General features: G+C 38.3%; 2 protein-coding genes across 2 annotated transcripts; one reads left to right on the top strand and one right to left on the bottom strand.

Annotated features, from left to right (window-relative positions):
* LOC137725361 (somatic embryogenesis receptor kinase 2) lies at positions 1-7,933 on the top strand. Its single transcript, XM_068464020.2, has 11 exons — positions 1-557; positions 1,379-1,511; positions 1,610-1,681; positions 3,802-3,945; positions 4,685-4,756; positions 4,858-4,929; positions 5,015-5,127; positions 5,665-5,796; positions 5,873-6,214; positions 6,430-6,824; positions 7,360-7,933. The coding sequence occupies exons 1-11, from the start codon at positions 467-469 to the stop codon at positions 7,672-7,674; spliced, it is 1,881 nt and encodes a 626-aa protein (XP_068320121.1). The 5' UTR covers positions 1-466; the 3' UTR covers positions 7,675-7,933.
* Positions 7,934-8,628: 695 nt separating this feature from the next.
* Positions 8,629-9,718, bottom strand: LOC137726202 (ATP synthase delta chain, chloroplastic). The gene has a single exon (XM_068465089.2). The coding sequence runs from the start codon at positions 9,645-9,647 to the stop codon at positions 8,886-8,888; it is 762 nt and encodes a 253-aa protein (XP_068321190.2). The 5' UTR covers positions 9,648-9,718; the 3' UTR covers positions 8,629-8,885.
* Between the last annotated feature and the right edge of the window lie 9,330 nt (positions 9,719-19,048).

Below are 19,048 nucleotides of genomic sequence, written 5' to 3'. Positions count from 1 at the left end.
TCGCTCTCTGTGTGTGCGCACGCCTCACTCAAAAAAGCGAAATTAGAAAAATAAAAATAAAAATAAAAAATAAAGAGAGAGAGAGAGAGAGATAACTATTAAGAAATAAGAATCCCACACAAATGCTGAGAGGAGAGGGAGAGGGAGAGGGAGAGCGAGCAAAAGGGGAAGTTCCGCGAAAAGGGTAGCCGAGAAAGCGAATGGAATGGTTGCAAATCTGTGATTTTTTTTTTAATTGGTTGGTTGTTTTTTGTTGGTGAGATCTTAGGGTTTTGATCTTGGTAGAGTGGGTGATTTTTGTGATTTGGGGAAGTGGGTAATGGTGGGTTTGTTGTTAGGTTGAGATTTGTGAGCTGGGATTTGGTAATCTGAGTGAGTTGGGGTGGGTTTGGGGGGTTTCTGGGATGGTGTGTTTGGGGGTGAGATACCATTTGGATCTGAGACTCGTAAAAAGCAAGTGAGAGAAATGGAGAGAAAGGTTGGGAATTCAGTTTGTCTCTGGTTGATCTTGGTAGCTCATCCACTATGGATGACAATGGTGCTTGCTAATATGGAAGGTCTGTACTTGTTTGCTTTCTTCAGCTAGCTTTACTTTTGCTGATTTTCCTTTTTCTCATTCTTTTTCCTTTATAATTTGTTATCTTTTTAGTACAAAAAAATTTAATAAATTTATTTATTTTCTTGAGATTATGAATTTCTGGACATAGATTGCTGTAAAATTTATGGGGTGGTAGAATTTGTTATGCTCATTTAAACTTAGTCGCATACCTTGTACTGGGACTTGAAAGCCATTTATGAATCTTGAATACTAGAGTGTTTTCTTAAGCTTTCAATTTGCTTTGAGAACTATTAAATGTAATGAAGTGGAAGTTGAACTTTAATGTGATAAAGCGTTGAAGAATCGTACTATTTTACGGCTTGTATTGGTGTTTCGGTTGCTACAATTGATATTAAGTGCCATTATTTGATTTCCCAGTTATGGCCTTTTGATGTGTGATTTCTGTGTAAAACCTCTATCTATTTTGTAAGTCTTATGAGTCAACAAGACTTTGAGGGTAGTAGTTGCCTTCCGTAGTTAATGAAGTGTTGTACCCACAGAACTTTATGAATGTAAACCTGAATTCAATCATATGTTTCTGCTTGTGATCCATTGTGAGGCTTGAGTTTTGCTTTGTACATCAAGTCCCACAAATTCCACAAATTTGTATCTCTATGGATTATATGTTTTTTCTGCATGATGGTTTTATATTTCGTTCCGGATATTCTAGAATAGCGTGCTCTTCAAAATTCAAACTTTATGGTCTGATAGGTTACGACTTTCCAGTGTGTTTATGGCTTGTGGTGCGCAACTAATTGCTTTTCTTGTTTATACAAACAGGTGATGCCTTGCATAATCTAAGAACCAACTTGGAGGACCCCAACAATGTCCTGCAAAGTTGGGATCCTACTCTTGTGAACCCTTGTACGTGGTTTCATGTTACATGCAACAATGAAAATAGCGTCATAAGAGTGTATGTTTTCTCACTCCTGACATCTTTAAAGAACATGCTTTTGCATCACTCCCTTTCGGAAGAATACTCTTCATGATTTGTTTTATGTGTAATCTCAGTGATCTTGGAAACGCAGCCTTGTCTGGTCAACTTGTTCCGCAGCTTGGCCTTCTCAAGAATTTACAGTATCTGTAAGTTACTTTGTAGTTTAATTCTGCGCTGTTGCTTTCATTCTTTTCCTAAGTATTGTTTGTCTTATTGTAGTTATACTCATTCCATTTGCTTTAATTCATAGTTATTTGATTGTTATGCATATGAAAGAATGTAGTTATCAGCTTAGCGCCATGGTGGAGCCTAGGCCATGGGCTATCAGGTTGTTGGGGGCACGATATTCTCTCCATTTGGAAGATCTTTCATTGAGCTACTTCACTGGCAATACTAATACATTGAATTAGGGTCATGGTTGTCAGATTGGTTAGCAAACTTGATGTGCAAATACAGTTACGTCAAATAAACGTAAATCAAGCACTATGATGGTGAAGAACTTTGCCTGCTCTTTGAATTTTTTTCTAGTTCAGTTAGATATACTGGTATCTACTTAACGGAAGGACTTAAAGTTATGAGAGTTTGAGAAGTATTAATGGTAAGTAGTAGGCCCTTAAACCTTGACTACGAAGGTTGGTGATGGGTTGGGGCTTACTTTAAAGAAAAAGGTGGCATTGTGTTGGGATAGGTATTCATTTAGATTTTGTTATAAAAGTAAAGGTAAACAAAATGAGGTTTCCCAAGTTGATGAGTACAGTTAAGTTATTGCAAATTATTCTACTCAATCTCGAAAGTATCTTTAAAATGACATGGACCTAGATCTGCTTTCATTATATGGGCAAAATCGATCTACTTTAATAGATCGTATGGATGTAGAAAAGGCTTACGATTGAAAATTAAACATTTTTGCATAGAAGATGTCAAACATATATTGAAAATTCTAGAAAAAAAAAAGCATTTCGAATAAATTTTTATGAGTTATTTACTTCTTTTTTTTCTAAAGTTTTGTCTAAACAGATAAAAATTTGTTTTGAATCTTGAATCTTTAGCACAATCCATATATTCTGATAGGTCCAAAATTTAATTTAATAGATGTATCTATAGGGAAAAGTCACTTTGAAGCAACTATTCCCTAGATACACACGTCATAATATACTTTTTATTTATTTCACAGTTGAATCAATTCAACCATATGATGCTTGATAGTTAGACAAACTTATGGAGGACAGCTTGTTGATAATATAAAGCAAGCCTCATGATTGCATACTGCATAGGATAATGTAAATAGCTAATCATTTCAGAGTATAGACATGGGTGGGGGAAGCAAGTGCAATCTTTTTGATCAGCCTGTTCTTGCCCAGTTAGCAGGATATGTGCTTGCATTCATCATTTGCAGAATCACACTTATTGTCCTTATGAGCACTTGTGTTGTCTATTTTAAAGGAGGTTTTTCTATGACTACTAGAACTTGTATATTTTATACCTGGATGAAAGCTAAACCAAACCAGATATTGACATGAACTGCAAAATATACAACCTTTTGTAATCAAGTTGAGACCAGTTTAGATCAACCCAAAATTGTAATCTATTTATTGATTTAGACTTTTGTAGCAAGCTTCTATCAGAAACTTTGAAGGTTCTTTGTCACAGTTCTGGTAGCTCGTCATTTCTGACCAATGAGATGTGGCTCCATGTAGAGATCTTTCCCTTATTGGTAGTCAAATTTTATTTAGTTCACAGTATCTAAGTCCCGTAATGTTCTCAAATTTGTCATCTAACATGCATTCAGTGTTTGCGAACTTGTTAACTGGTGTTTTGTTTTTGGTTGCTTCTCATCCAGATCAAAAATATTGTTTATCAGGAGCTGTGTTGTATGATATTAGACTAGTTTCAGTGATAGCTTAGTTGTTACAGTGGATAAAATTTGCATGCTATTATTTATGTACAACTTTATATTTGATTTTGGGATTATCTTCTGCCCTTCTTTGGGATGTTCGTTGCAGCTGATCCTTGGGGGAAAGCCATATTGTAATAACATCTTTGTATGCCCAGACCCAGACCTGAAGGAAATGTTGGGTTCTTTTGGCATATTATCTGGAAATAACTTATTAATACTATCTAACATTGTTATTTTTTCTTGGCATACACGCTTTAAGACCACAATCTAGATTTTTCATATCATTTGTTTGCCTGAACCATCTGATGGTATTGCACAGTTTTCCTGAACTATCTTTTAAACTTAATCTTTTTCTTTCCTTTATGATAGGGAACTCTACAGTAATAACATAAGTGGACCAATTCCTAGGGAACTGGGGAACCTAACCACCTTGGTGAGCTTGGATCTTTATTTGAATAGTTTTTCAGGTCCAATCCCAGACACCTTGGGCAAGCTGTCAAAACTACGATTCCTGTGGGTATACTTATCTTTTACCTTATTTCTTTAATGCCCATATTGTAGACATAAGTACCATGTCATGCGTGTTTGGCTTGTATTCTGAAGCCTCATGACCTAACAAAGATTGAAAGAAATATTTATTTGCATGGAAAAATACAATTATATTTTGTAAATATTTATTGCCATATTATTTCATCTTGGTAAATGGAAGAAAGGAAAATAATATATGCATGATACTTTGAAATGAGCTGCTTCGCATTTAAGATTCTAAATTTGGATTTGAAAAGGTACATTCAGTGATAAAATAACAAATCCATGCACTTCATTTGTAGAAGAGGCAAACTAAAGGTTTAAGGTTCCGTGAGCATAGAAAATCCCTGGGATGTTGATTGTATAAACGAGCCTAAGTTCAATCTTTGTGGGCCTTCACGAACACAAACATATATCAAATCAGGTGGTGTTATAAAATCATCATAATTATATTATACAAACAAGTGTACAAACATTTCAGTCCAAACATATACAAACATGGTGAATTTCTTATCCACTATTTTGTAATTCTTGTTTTTTTTAATAAAGTGTTATCGTTTCATCTAAAAAAACAAACATATATAAAATGTTGTGCTTGTGCTGTTCTGTTAGACTAGCATAAATTATTTATTTTGTTGTCTATTATTGATTCAAATGTGGAATATTCGTTGATTGATTGTAGATCTTACCATGTATTTTCTTGAAATCCTTTGTGCAAGGATAGGCGGCTTAACAACAACAGCTTGGCGGGTCCGATTCCCATGTCATTGACTAATATCTCTTCACTTCAAGTACTGTGAGTGCCAATCTGATCCCAGTCTCTCGCACACATCACATCTCATGTTTAGTATTGTTCGTTGCAAGATTCTATGGTCTGATGTTGATTTCAAAATGCAGGGATCTATCAAATAATCGTCTCTCAGGAGTAGTTCCAGACAATGGCTCCTTTTCTTTATTCACTCCCATAAGGTTTCTTGTTAATGTACAAACTTTTCTTGCATTTACTGACTCTATTGTTAACGATTTCTGAATGACTGTTCTCTCCCATTTGCAGTTTTGCTAACAACATGAATCTATGTGGCCCAGTAACTGGTCGCCCCTGCCCAGGATCTCCTCCATTTTCACCTCCCCCACCATTTGTCCCACCACCGCCAATTTCAATACCAGGTAATTTTTCCTTTTGTTCACTATTAGATTTCAGGGGTTTAGGTGATCCGTGTAACATGTTTCTTCCAGAAGCGACATAGCATGTCTTCGCCCAAGGCGCTACCTAGTCTTAGACTAGAATGTTTTAAGTTTTAACATCTACATGTAGCTTGGTTATTATTGTTAAGTTCTCTTGCAAGGAGTTACTAGTTTTGTTTATAGTGGTTGCAGTTTTATACATTACTTGGACAGTTTTTTGTCGTTTTCTTTTTGTTGTACTATTTTTTTTTTCTCGATATTTTTCCCTGGTTAAGAATGCGATTGCTGACCTATGGGAGGCTTTATTGCGTTCATTCTCTGCAAAGGCGGTCAATGCATATTTAGTTGTTAGATTTCGTCATTTTACTTGTGTTCTTGTCATTCTAGGCTTCCAGAGATTGAATGAACTGCACTATCTTTCTAAATTATAAATATGGTGAAGTGTTTGCATGTAACCTTTTTAATGGCTTATAAAATTGTGCGTAGCTGCCATCTAATCTTTATTTCATCTTACATCAGGAGGTAATAGTGCCACTGGGGCTATAGCTGGTGGAGTTGCTGCTGGTGCTGCTTTACTATTTGCTGCCCCTGCAATTGCATTTGCATGGTGGCGCCGGAGGAAGCCACAAGAATTTTTCTTTGATGTACCTGGTTAGTAATTGAACTGAAATCTGAATCACTTTCAGTTCAATAGTTTGTTTAAAAACTTAAACTTCATCTCTTGCAGCTGAGGAGGATCCTGAAGTACATCTTGGGCAGCTCAAGAGGTTTTCTTTACGAGAATTACAAGTTGCGACGGATAGTTTTAGTAACAAAAACATTCTGGGGAGAGGTGGATTTGGTAAGGTCTACAAGGGGCGCCTAGCAGATGGTTCGCTAGTCGCTGTGAAAAGACTGAAAGAAGAGCGCACCCCTGGTGGGGAGTTGCAGTTTCAAACTGAAGTAGAGATGATCAGCATGGCTGTGCATCGAAATCTTCTTCGGTTACGTGGGTTCTGTATGACACCAACTGAGCGGTTACTTGTTTATCCATACATGGCTAATGGGAGTGTTGCCTCATGTTTAAGAGGTATTGCTTCATTGCATTTTAGAAAACTTTTAGGATGATACTCTACTTTGGAAATTTTCTTTGACACATCAATGTGCTGTTTATTTAATTATAACCTGAAAAAAGAAAAAAAAAAATTCTTAACCCTGGTTTCCACTTTCTTATTATTTTCTTAATGCACATTGTCCCATTCTATGTCCTCGTCATATTCATGCTTTATTTGTGCATTATTCTAGAACGCCCTCCAAACCAACCGCCTCTTGATTGGCCAAGTCGGAAGCGAATTGCACTGGGATCTGCAAGGGGTCTTTCTTATTTGCATGATCACTGTGATCCGAAGATTATTCATCGTGATGTGAAAGCTGCGAACATTCTGCTGGATGAGGAGTTTGAGGCTGTTGTTGGAGACTTTGGGTTGGCTAAACTGATGGACTACAAAGACACCCACGTCACTACTGCTGTACGTGGCACAATTGGACATATAGCTCCAGAGTACCTGTCTACCGGGAAGTCATCTGAGAAAACTGATGTTTTCGGATACGGTATCATGCTTCTGGAGCTTATTACTGGTCAGAGGGCTTTTGATCTTGCTCGCCTTGCAAATGATGATGATGTCATGTTGCTTGATTGGGTATGTATCTGTTCCATTATTACTCTTTTCTTTTTATATCAATTTGCTTCTGCCGCTGTTGCTGTGATCTGCTGCCGCAGTTGAACATTCTCTTGGACTGTAGCTATGAAGTTGCATTGTAGCTTTTTATCCCTTGTGTAAACCTGTAGAAACCAACAAGCTGATTTCTTGATAATGATATCCAATCTTAGAATGGAAGTAAGAGCTATTGAGAGAGTATCAGCCTAAGGTAGGGTAGGAATGCTTCATGAACTTTAAAGAGTCTTGAGAATTGCAGTCTGACTAGTTTCCGTATATTTGTGTCGTCTAAGTTCAATCCAGTGTCATATTTGGTATATTTTGAGTCAGATGACAATTTTTATTTGCTTTCTGGTTTCATATATTTTCCCCATTCATGCGCATGCCTTGTGTGACTCCTCTCTTCTCTTTTGATTTAATTGAGGAATTATCAACAATCTTTGAGGGGCTTCTCCGCATTGCTAGGAGAGACATACGAAATTTCTACAACATCTAACAGAGATGAGTGCTTTTCCAGGTGAAAGGATTACTGAAGGAGAAAAAGCTAGAAATGCTGGTTGATCCTGATCTCCAGAGTAATTACGTAGAGGCTGAGGTAGAGCAGCTAATTCAAGTTGCACTGCTCTGCACACAAGGCTCCCCAATGGACCGGCCTAAGATGTCGGAAGTTGTAAGGATGCTTGAAGGTGATGGGTTGGCAGAAAGATGGGATGAGTGGCAAAAGGTCGAAGTGCTCCGCCAAGAAGTGGAGTTAGCTCCTCACCCAAATTCTGACTGGATCGTTGACTCAACCGAAAATTTGCATGCAGTGGAGTTATCTGGTCCAAGGTGACCTTCGTGCTGTAGACGCTGGTAAAAGGAGGAAGGGAGGAATTATTTTCTACTTAATTTTTTAACATACATTTTTCTTTCTTTCCGAACGACGATAGCTATCCCGATTAATGTATCTTATAAGTCCATTCTGCATTTTATTCATTACACTTGTGCATATGAGTTGCTTTAGTTAGGTGCAATTTGTATCATCTGCTGCAGTGTGACAAAGCCCTTCATTTATATATACATATAAGAAGCTGTGGCAGATTTAATCTTTATGCTCTCCGTACTTACGTGCGGTCCAGTGTCCGTTTATACGCCGGCAATCTCATCTCGGAATGAGTTCAAGACCCGTAGTTGGAGCTGAAATTTGATTTGGATTAATTTAGAATGGTGTTGTTCACAAACTTCCTGTGAATTTTTGTCATTTGATTCTTTTCAGTTTATTCGATCTGACGATCAGAAATTTAGGAGGGAAAGTAGTATGCTCATAGGATGGTGCTGTTACTGGCGATAGTGGCTTTCTATACAAGCAGCTTTGGGGCTCCGAAGTGGCCCACTGGCCGGAGCGTGTGGCTGACCGTTCATTAATGGTGACCCGTGAACTTTTGAGAAAAAGTATTAATGATATTGGACAAATTGATGCATGAACCTTCAGCCTAATTTACAATTAATTTATGAACTTAAAATTCGGTAACTGAGGTTCACGAATTTTCGTCCAAAACATGTAGGTTTTTATAAATTCAAGGTTGAGTACTGAAAATTGCTCTTTTGTGACTGAATGTTGTAAGTTCGAGTTGTAGAAATAATTTTTTTTATAAAGTAAGAGTAAGATTACGTACGAGAGACATTTTCTTCTCGACCCTTAAAGCAAAGAGTCTTGTTAGCTTGGAGTAACTTTTAAGAACTGAGCTAAGACGTAAAAGTTTGGGACCCATACTCTTTATTTTTATCGGTAAATTGAATAATCAAATAGAAACAACAGACTACGTTAAATATAAAATCACCAAATACAATGAATTAATCCATTGAGTTCAAGGTTCAAACTAACTAAACCACCAAAAAAACCTTCAAAATTTGCCTGAAACCATGTCGAACTCCCCAAGAAGAAAGCATACATACATATGACATATATATATACTCAAAACATATGGTTTTACACATTAACCCAAAAAAATAAAAATAAAAATAAAAAATAAAAAAAATAAAATATTAAGAGCAAATGTGGAGTTATAAATTGAGCTTAATGTCACCCAAATCAAGCTCCGCCGCAATCTCCTCCAGCTGCTTCTTGACGCTCAAGTCAATAAGCTTGGACCCCGACTGCCCATACCTCACTGTGAACCCCGCCACCAAACTCGGATCAATCTCCGTCTTAATCCTCACATTCTTCGCCCCTGTCAGCTTCTGCACCTGCTTCGCTATCTGCGCCAAGTGCTGCGACTCCAGCTTCACCACCGAGCTCACGATCGCCAACTCCGTGTCCGTAATCTTGTTGTACACCACCTCGAACTCCTTCACGATCTCCTTTATCAGGTCGATGCGCTTCGCGTCCACCAGGATGTTCAGGAAGTTGATCGTGTGCGGCTGCAGCGCCGACGACTTGGCGATGTCGTCCAGTACCTGCCTCTTCTTCTCCAGGCCGATGGTCGGGTTGATGAAGAAGTCGAACACCGACGGCTCGCCGAAGAACTTCTCGATCTTTTCCACGTCGCCGCAGGTGGCTTCGAGGGTGTTGTTCGACTTCGCCACGTCGGCTAGCGCGGAGGCGTAGCTGGCGGCGGCGGAGGCGTTCATGCGAGCGCCGAGGGACCCGGAGCCGGTGCGGCGGGCGGTGAGGGCGGAGGCGGAGAGTTTGAGGTGGATAGGGGAGAAGGTGGAGGAGAAGGAGAAAGAGAGAGTGGTGGTTCGCGGGGTGAGGGCGGAGGAGAGTGGTGGGGATGCGGTGGTTTTGGATTGGAGAGAGATTGGGGTGTGTTGGAGGGCGGCCATAGGTGGAATGGGGGTGGCTCTCTTCGCTCTTTTTTTTTCTGATGATTTGTTGGAAAGAAGTGGCTTGAAACTTTTGGGGATTTAAATGAGGATGGACGAACGGTTGGGATGGTGGAGAAGGAGAGGGATTGACGATCGAGATGCGATGAGCTTTTATCCGGAATTTGAAGTTCATAGCCACTTATATCTTGAGGAGGACATACCGAGATATGGATTTGACGCGTGGATAACTTTTATAGGATAGCCTTTATTTTCTATGTTTTATAGGAGAAACTCTTTCTTATTAGAGTTCACACGAGTTAAATTTAATTCTTGTTATTCGTTAGTGTTTTTAAAATAATATAATGCGTTTTTAGATAGAAAATTTTATTTGAATTCATGTAACTTCTTTTTACACTCAACTTAAATTTTAAATATGAATTGTGTTTTTTTACCATATTGCATAATTACCCTCAAGTATATGACAAAATTAATAATAAAACTAAAATTGATCAATAAACACACATGTCACATCCCAGTGCCGACTCAACCATAGTACGATATTGTCCACTTTGAGCTCCGGCCAAGCCCTCAAGGTTTTGTTTTTGGGAATTCACACAAAAACTCCCAGTGGGTCACCCATCCTAGGACCGCTCTCGCCCGAACTCGCTTAACTTTGGAGTTCCGATAGAATCCGAAGCCAGTGAGTTCCCAAAATGCCTTGAGCTATATGGAGGTGGGCATGTACATATAAGGCACATCACCCCCTCTCCGTTGGTCGATGTGGGATGTTACAATCCACCCCCCTACGTCGGCACACTCGCACCAAACGGTAGAGTGGCTCTGATACCATTCTGTCACATCCCAGTCCCAGCTCTGCCATAACACGATATTGTCCCCTTTGGGCTCTGGTCATGCCCTCACGGTTTTGTTTCTGGGAACTCACACGAGAACTTCCCAGTGGGTCACCCATCCTACGACCGCTCTCGCCCTAACTCGCTTAACTTCGGAGTTCCAATATCCGAAGCCAGTGAGTCCCTAAAAGGCCTCATGCTATATGGAGGTAGGCATGTACATATAAGGCACATCACCCCTCTTCGTTGGTCGATGTGGGATGTTACAATCCACCCCCCTTGAGGGTTCGACGTCCTCGTCGGCACACTCGCACCAAACAACAGAGTGGCTTTGATACCATCCTGTCACATCCCAATCCCGGCTTCACCGTAACACGATATTGTTCGCTTTGGGCTCCGGCCACGCCCTCACGGTTTGGTCACCCATCTAGGACTGTTCTCGCCCTAACTCGCTTAACTTCGGAGTTCCAATGGAATCCGAAGCCAGTGAGTCCCCAAAAGGTCTCGTGCTATATGGAGGTGGGCATATACATATAAGGCACATCACTCCTTCTCCGTTGGTCGATGTGGGATGTTACACACACCTATCACCTAGGCACATGGGTTTGATTCACACTTTATGTTCTGAGAAATATTTACCACCCAAAAAGAGGAAAAAATAGAGTTTTGTCTAAAGAAGTTCCTTAAGAAGGGATGGATGTATAGAACTCTAAGACGCTAAGGTTGCGTTTGTTGCACTACATTGTCTCGGACTGGACTAACTTTAGGGACTAAGTTGGACTGGCTTAGACTAGACTAAGCTGGACTAGCTTAGTGAAGCGTTTGGTGCAGTGTCGGACTAAATCATAGACTATATTTTTTTTGCCATTTCTAATTCACTTTTGGCTTAAAAATTAAACAAAAATTAATAATTAAAGGGCAGTGAAGTCTGGAAATGAATGTACCCAAGAAAATTTTCTTTCCCTTTCCTTCCTTTACCCTTCCTCGTTTCTCTTCTCCATCATTTTCTCTTTATCAAATTATGCATCAATCTCTTACTTTTTGTGTTTAATTAAGAGAATTTGTTGGTTAACCATTCGCCAAGCCTTCAGAGATTCCAAAAAGAAAGGCGAGCCTTCCAGTAACCAATTAAACCTGCAAATCCTAGAGAAAAAAAAACCCAAAAACCCAAAACAAATATCGATTTACTGAGATTGCGAAGCAATCATGGTGGTGATGACCCAGTCAATGAGGAGGCAAGCCGAAGGCAATAACAAAGCAGCAAAGGAGAAGAAGGCAGAGATAACCCAGTCGACGAGGTCATTGTCGGAGATGAAGTTGCGCCCGAAGCTTGTGCCGTCGAAATCGACATCGGGGAGGTGATTCGAGCAGGACGAAGAAGTTCTTAGCTAGTCCGATGGTTTTTGAGGGGACACGCTAAGAACAGCTAGTGAGGTTGTTAGTGAAAGCGAGTCTTGGCTAATCCTATTAAAACTAGTCCAGCCATGAAACAAACATGGGACTAGACTAATCTTTAGTATAGTCTAGTCCAGTGAACTTTAGTGAGGGTAAAAAAACACCCCCTAAGGGTATTCATGATAGCTAAACCCTAAAACACTCTCATAGATAAGGGTATTGTCTGCACCGCTTTCCACCAACACACCTAACAAACCTGGAATTGCAGTGGTAGCCCATGTATCAAGACCAAAAGAACATCTAAAGAACTGAAGGGAGACTTTTTTTTTATGTCATTCGACGCAAGCTGGTTACCAGCAATATGCAGATAACTTTAGTTCGATCTCAACAGCCTAGTTGTCACGAACTCTACCCTCATTACCAATAACACTTTTTTTTTTTTTTTTTTTTTTTTTTTTTGTGGTGAAACAATAACAAATTCAATGCAGTTAAGAATCGACTTAAACCAATACACCTCTTCCAAAGCTTAGATTCATATGAGCGTTGGACAAACTCGTGATACATTTGGCCAGTCCAGTCAGTGTTAGTTTATTTGCGAGAGCCCTATTTTTTCAGTCGGAAAGCCACAACGCATGATGCAAGATTTAAAGCCCTCATGGCAGCTGTGGTGGCACCATGGCAATGATCTTCTCGATCAATCTTATGATTGCACAAAGTTCTTGATGTGTACTCAAGAATCATATTGGCCATTCCAGAGTGATGGACAAACCATTATTCAAAGTTTGTGGCTGACAGAATCAAAATCTTTTTCTTTTCCTTTTTTTTTCTCTCTCTCTCTAAGTTTTGTCTTTATTTTAATGAAATGGTTCACTCTTGACATGAAATCTAACATACTTTCTTGTTTTGTTCTTTTAACCTCTTGGGTATAAAGATAAATGTAAACATATTGATCTAGGCTTGTGAGGATGGTTTAGGTACTAAATTTGGGTTTAAAGAGATATTAAAAGTTTCTTTAAAAATAATATAGGTGTAAAAAGTAAGCTGAGTGTGGAAATATGTTACATAGATTCAAATAAAATTATCCTTTTTAGATTACTAAAGTGTTTGCTCTTTTTTGTGTGCTTGAATGCGCTTTTGGGATAAAATTAGAAGTGCATTTAGGTTTTAAAATGTATTTGGACTGCTTTTTGTTATATACTTTTTGCACGAGTTATTTCTAGTGTTTGTCAAGGCATCACTTGTATTTTTATCAAAATATTGATGTGCTTTAATACAATTGCTAAAGCACAATTTGAGCATAAGTGTGTGTTAGACAAGCATTTTCGAATGGCCCTATCACAAATTATTAGTGTAGCCTGCGTTGGATATTCTCATTTCTATTCAATGTTGTTTGAATTTTAATATCCGCGTGATCACTATATTCTTTTTATTTTTTAGTATTAACTTTTTGTAATTGATATTTTGGAAAAAGAGAAATGAAAAAGGACGGTAGGAGTGAAGGGAAGAAACAAAAAAAGAATGAATGAAAATAAAATCGTTTAAGTGAAGATAACTTTAAAATAGTTTTTAGATTTTTGGTGTTTCGGTTTTATTTTGTGTGCATTTTCTTATACATTATTCTACACTAATTTTTAATGTTAGGTCGGGCTAGCCTCTATGTGTCAAATAATCGAACAGTTTGATAGTCACCCATGCTCCTTCCCTGTGTCAACCTCTATGTATTTCTTTTGTATTATTATTTTATATATATCACAATTTATATGCACCTTCAATTAAATAGCTATTTGATTTAATTTTGTTTCTCCTTAATGTTAAAGAAGAACGAAAAGGAAGAAAATTTGATTGCGTGACAGATTTCTTAAAGAGTATATTCTTGTTTATTATTCATGAAAATTAAAAAATGAAACTTAAACATCATACAATATGTTTATTTTTGCCATCAGGTTCTGCTGTTGCTCCTCCGCTACCCCCTACCACCCTTCCGGCACCCACCACTGCCGTTGCTTCTCCCCTACCCCCGACCATTACCGTCTGTCCACCAATCCCACTGTTGGTCTCTCTGGCACCGGTTGCTGTTGAGAGCCAGTCGGATCGCAACGAGAAGGGGCAGAGGGGCTGGATATCAACGAGAAAGGGCAAATGACTCCCCTCAAACTTCGTCGGGGAAATGCTCTAGGAGGCTATCCAGGTAGCTGGAGGAGCCACCGCTAGATTCCTCGTTATACTCTTAAGGGTCAGTCTCAATTTATTACTTTTAAAGTTTCTTGGTTTTGAACGTTTCCTACGTCAAGTTTTTTTTGTCTCAATCTAGTACCTAAAATCATAATTCTAAAACACTTTCGTACATCTGTTAACTTTTCTATGAATTTTCGTTAATTAATAACATAACGTCTACATAAGCAATGTGCCTATGGCCCACATGAATATTAAAAAATTAAATACCCAAACTCCTTCCTCTATTCCCCCTCAGCTCTTCTATTTCCCTCACTTCGAAGCTCCCAACCACTGAACCACCAGTCACCCAAATTCTAGATCAAAATTAACCACACCCAAACTCAGCCATGGCTTCTCCCTCTCCTCACAACTCCAAGATCTGCAACTCCCTCTTAAAACCATCAGCCCTCATCAAAAGCAACCACATATCCGCCCCATTCTGCTCCCTCTAAACCACCCCAATACGATTTCTTTAAGTTAAAACAATTCAATTTATTTATTTTTTATTTCTATTCCCAAAACAGATAGAAAAAAAATTCGTTTGTAGAGAAAAAGGTACATATTTTGCATAGATAAGACCTGAGGTCAGTAGTGGGTCACGAGTACATGATGACCGAGACAACAGGGATCATGCTGTCGTGCGCATGGAAGTTGGAATGGAACAAACTCCCGACGATAGAGCAGGCGAGGCTGAAAGCAAGGCAGGGAGTGATGACGATCGGGATGGTGGAGGCAGATGTGGTGAATCCAGATACGGGTTTGGGTGTGAATCGGGGCGGGTTGGAAATCAAGGAGATAGTTTTGAGAGGCGGGTGCATGATGCTCAGGTGAGGTAGGGTTGATTTTGATCTGAAGTTTGGGCGGTTGGTGGTTCAGAAGTTGGGAGCTTTGAAGCGAGAGAGAAATGATCTGACGGGGAAAAGAGGAAGCGGAATAGAGGAAGGGGCTTTTAGATTTTTAGGTTTTTAATTTTTTAATTTTTTAAATGGGTCGAGTTGAACCAGGCTAACCTGTTTTACATTTTTAATCAAATGTTGTTTAGTTTTAATCATGTGCCTTTTCAAAAACAAAGCAAAAATATAATTATGTGCCAATTTTACAAATAGTAGTTCTACCAACTGTTGCTATGGTAGCTACACTCTTGTTTTAAAGGGACCTTTCATGAAAAGAGTTTGACTAAGTTTATTTTCAAAAATCATGCTATAATTTTATTTAATGAAAAAGAATTAAATATTAATTAAAAAAACCCTTAAATTTTAATAAAAATAATAAAAGAACTTAAATTTTAATGAAAAGACACAATTTTAATATAAAAAAAATTAAAAAAAAATAACCTGACGCCCGTCTATCACAGACACTGTTATGAAACTGAACACTATTTATGAAACTGAACGGTACTACACTATTTATTGGTCTAGTTTTATAAATAATGTCTACTTCTTGTGCCTAGTTCTTGGTCATGTTTTATAAATAGTGTCTAGTTATTGGGTCTAATTTCATAAATAATGTATAGTAATTGGTACAGTTTCATAAATAATCTCTTTCTTGGTCTGGTTTCATAAATATTGTCTAGTTATTGGTCAACTTTCATAAATAGTGCCTAGTTCGTGGTCATGTTTCATAAATAGTGTCTAGTTCTTGGTCCAGTTTCATAAATAGTGTATAGTTTAGTTTCATAAATAATTTCCACCTATTGGTTTAGTTTTAGAAATTGTGCCTAATTCTTGGTTTCGTTTCAAAAATAGTGTCTACTTATTAGTCCAGTTTATTAAATAATGTCTACTTATTGGTCAAGTTTTATAAATAGTGTCTAATTCTTGGTTTAGTTTCATAAGGTTTGTAACTTAGACCCTTTTTGGTCCTATAAAAGCACGCATTGCACCGAAAAAAATGAACCCATAAATGATACTTTAGATCAAAACCTTGAGAAGATTATGTCATCAATAATTATATTTAAAAAGTTGTTTTCAATTACCAAATTAAAATTCCCTCACATTTTTTACATACACACAATAATTAAATGTAGCTCTCCATCCATTTTCTTTAGCTTGGGTGTCATCTTGAAGAAATTTTTCCTTACGCTCGTAATACAAGTGGTACATCACGTGTTATTATGTAAGTGGTGGAAAACTTTATTTTTTAACACAAGAATCTCACCACTTGTATAGTGTGACATCCCGTCCCGGAAATATCGAAACGTACGTGTGAAATTACAATTTTGCCCCTAGTGCGTTTTTCGTCACGTGTGTTGGTTGTTTTGTGTGTTGTGGCATGTGTTGGGCCACACACACACCTGCACATTCACTGTCTCTCTCTACCCTTTCTCTGTCTCTGTCTCTCATCTCTCTCTCCCTTCCCGTTCTCACCATACGTACGGACAAACTCACAAACCACCAAACCATCACAGATCGAGGGAACCAAGACCACCCTCGTGCTCGTGGAGCTGAGAGGAGTCCAGTGGTACCATTTTCAGGTAAGGTTGTGGCCGTTTTCACGTCGTTTCGACGAGGTCCGTTTTAGTTACTATTCATGCAAACTTATTCTAGCATGTTTTTGGACTTTTGAAGCTTGTAGTTGTGTTTGTGAGGTCCCAAGGAACCTCGGAGTGTATCGTTGGACGGAAGTGGACGTCAGAATAGCCTGGTTCGAGCTTGGCCGGTTTTGGAGTTTTTGGACAGGTGACACGTACCCCGAGGACAAGCGTGGTCACTCGAGGCAGGGGGGCTACGACCCTTCCACGTACCAGTGAGTGGGCTTTTGTTTTCCGTATATACCTATATACTATATTTTCCCAGAAATTGAATAAATGTTTATTAGTTTATGCCATGCATTACTTCATCATTATTCGTGCATTGTTGGATATATTAGTAGTTGCATATATTTATACATATGCATATTGGGTGTTGTGGACGCACAGGTAAGTGCCAGGTAAGTGGTATTCATATTTACATTCAGCAGTAATTTGAGTTAGTTAGAGAGCTCATAACCTGCACCCCCGGTGTTAGTGCTCCCGCCCGTGGCCAGGGCACAGTCCTTCACGTGATGTTCACCTCCCACACCTTATGCTCAGCTTGGATCCAAGCTAGGTGCACAGGCCTGTCATACAGACCACATTAGGTGGTTCCGACTCGTAGGTGACCCGCGATTATTCGCACATCCTTCACGTGATCGTAGCACTTATTTACACACAGGCCTGTCGTACATACCACTTTAGGTGGTTCCGACTCGTGGGCAGGTTCAGATATTGAGATTGAGATTTGAGCTCTATATGCAGCCGTACAGGTCACGTTAGGTGACTCCGGCTGCCAGATTACATGATATTGATATGTTTATACCTGGGCACTTGCATATTGTTATGAGACTTCGGCATGGCATATTTTAGAGTATATGGCATATATTTGAGCATGATTAGCATACCTATACATATATGTATATGTTTATTTTCTGGGAAGTATACAGGTTTTACAGCGAGGGGTTAGAAAGTATTTTTACGAATGATTTTCAAAGAGCTTTGTTTTTGCCCACTCACGCTTTTGTTTTGCGCCCCTCCAGGTTCTAGTTGCTTAGCTGTTGCGGTGGTTTTCCCAGAGGGCTTTCCGGCGTTTCTGACAGACACTCACCATTGTAGGGTCACCTTCGGGTGTACTATTGTTGTCGTTTTCGTTTGGGCTGCTATAGACCTGCTCTGAAATTGTATCTCACTTACTAGCACTTGTTTTAGTACTTTGTATGCTAGTTTTATTTTATTCGTACTTTTACATTACTACTTTATTAGCTTCCGCACGTGCACATGGCTACGTCACCGTTGTGTGGCGGCCAGCACGCTCCGATCTCGGTCAGGGTGTGTCATATAGAGACACGTGGTGCACCACCTCGTGTCCCAAGCATCTTGAAAAATTTCTCGTCGTCTTGACTACTACTGGGAAACAATACCACAAAACAAAACTGGAAAATATAATTCAATTTAAAGTCTTTCTCTTATTCTAAGGAAAAAAAAAAAAGAAAAAAAATATCTCTTATTGATAGCTGACAACATAGAGGAAAAAAAGTGGAAAGGGGAAAGGGCTGGGAGTATGCGCACACAGCTAATGTGGTGTTTTTTTTTTTTTTTTTTTATGTTTTTGCTTTATTTATTTATTTATTTTCTTATTATTAAATAAATTTAGTAAATAAAATTTTGATTAAAATGCGAAGATTTGAACCACTTTCATTAGTTTTTCTTATTTTAAATTCGTGGGGTTCAAAGTTTATTGAAATTGAACTTTTTCTTTTTAAATTCAGACTCTTTTATATTTGAAAATCCATTTTCATTATTCATTACGAAGGAATTTATGGCCCAATTAACAATTAATTAATATAAAAAATCTATGTATTTTTCGATTAAATGAAATAGGTAAACGAACTCATTCAGCCCAACACGATATTGTACAAGCACAATTAATTTATTGTCATCTATTCATCTTCTCTCTTTTGTGTCTCTCATTTCTCCAATGTACTTTCTCTTTCTAAAACAAAAAAAATGAAAAATAGTTATATAATGAGGACTTTAATAAAAAAAAATTGCACTTTTTTCTTGCTTGCATGTTTTTCTAAATAGTTAAAATCTTAATATTTCTATGTGTGTACAAATAAATCTAAAGAAATTCGTAAATTTAAAAGCCGCTCACATATGCAAGTATGAGTTAAGTTAGTTGACTAAGCAATGTATCCGCTCTCTTGATCTAAGTTAAAACCTCACTCTCTATAATTTTTTCTTTTTTCTTTTTTCGAAATACTATAAATTTGAGTAATTTAAAATATTGTCTTCTAGCACTGCTATATAGTTGGCATCATAAAGGCTATTATCAGAGAAAAAGGACCTGACTTCTTCCGTCATAAGTTCATATCATAATTATTTCTATGTACGTGGTTTGCCGCTTGTTTGCACTCAAGTTCAAATTTCCGTTTATACAAAGCAAA

This window comes from Pyrus communis, chromosome 5 (assembly GCF_041283825.1).
Source record: "Pyrus communis isolate YQ-2024b chromosome 5, ASM4128382v1, whole genome shotgun sequence".
Classification (NCBI taxonomy): Eukaryota; Viridiplantae; Streptophyta; class Magnoliopsida; order Rosales; family Rosaceae; genus Pyrus; species Pyrus communis.
Note: the sequence above shows the minus strand (reverse complement) of the source record. Positions and strands in the feature narration are given on the sequence as shown.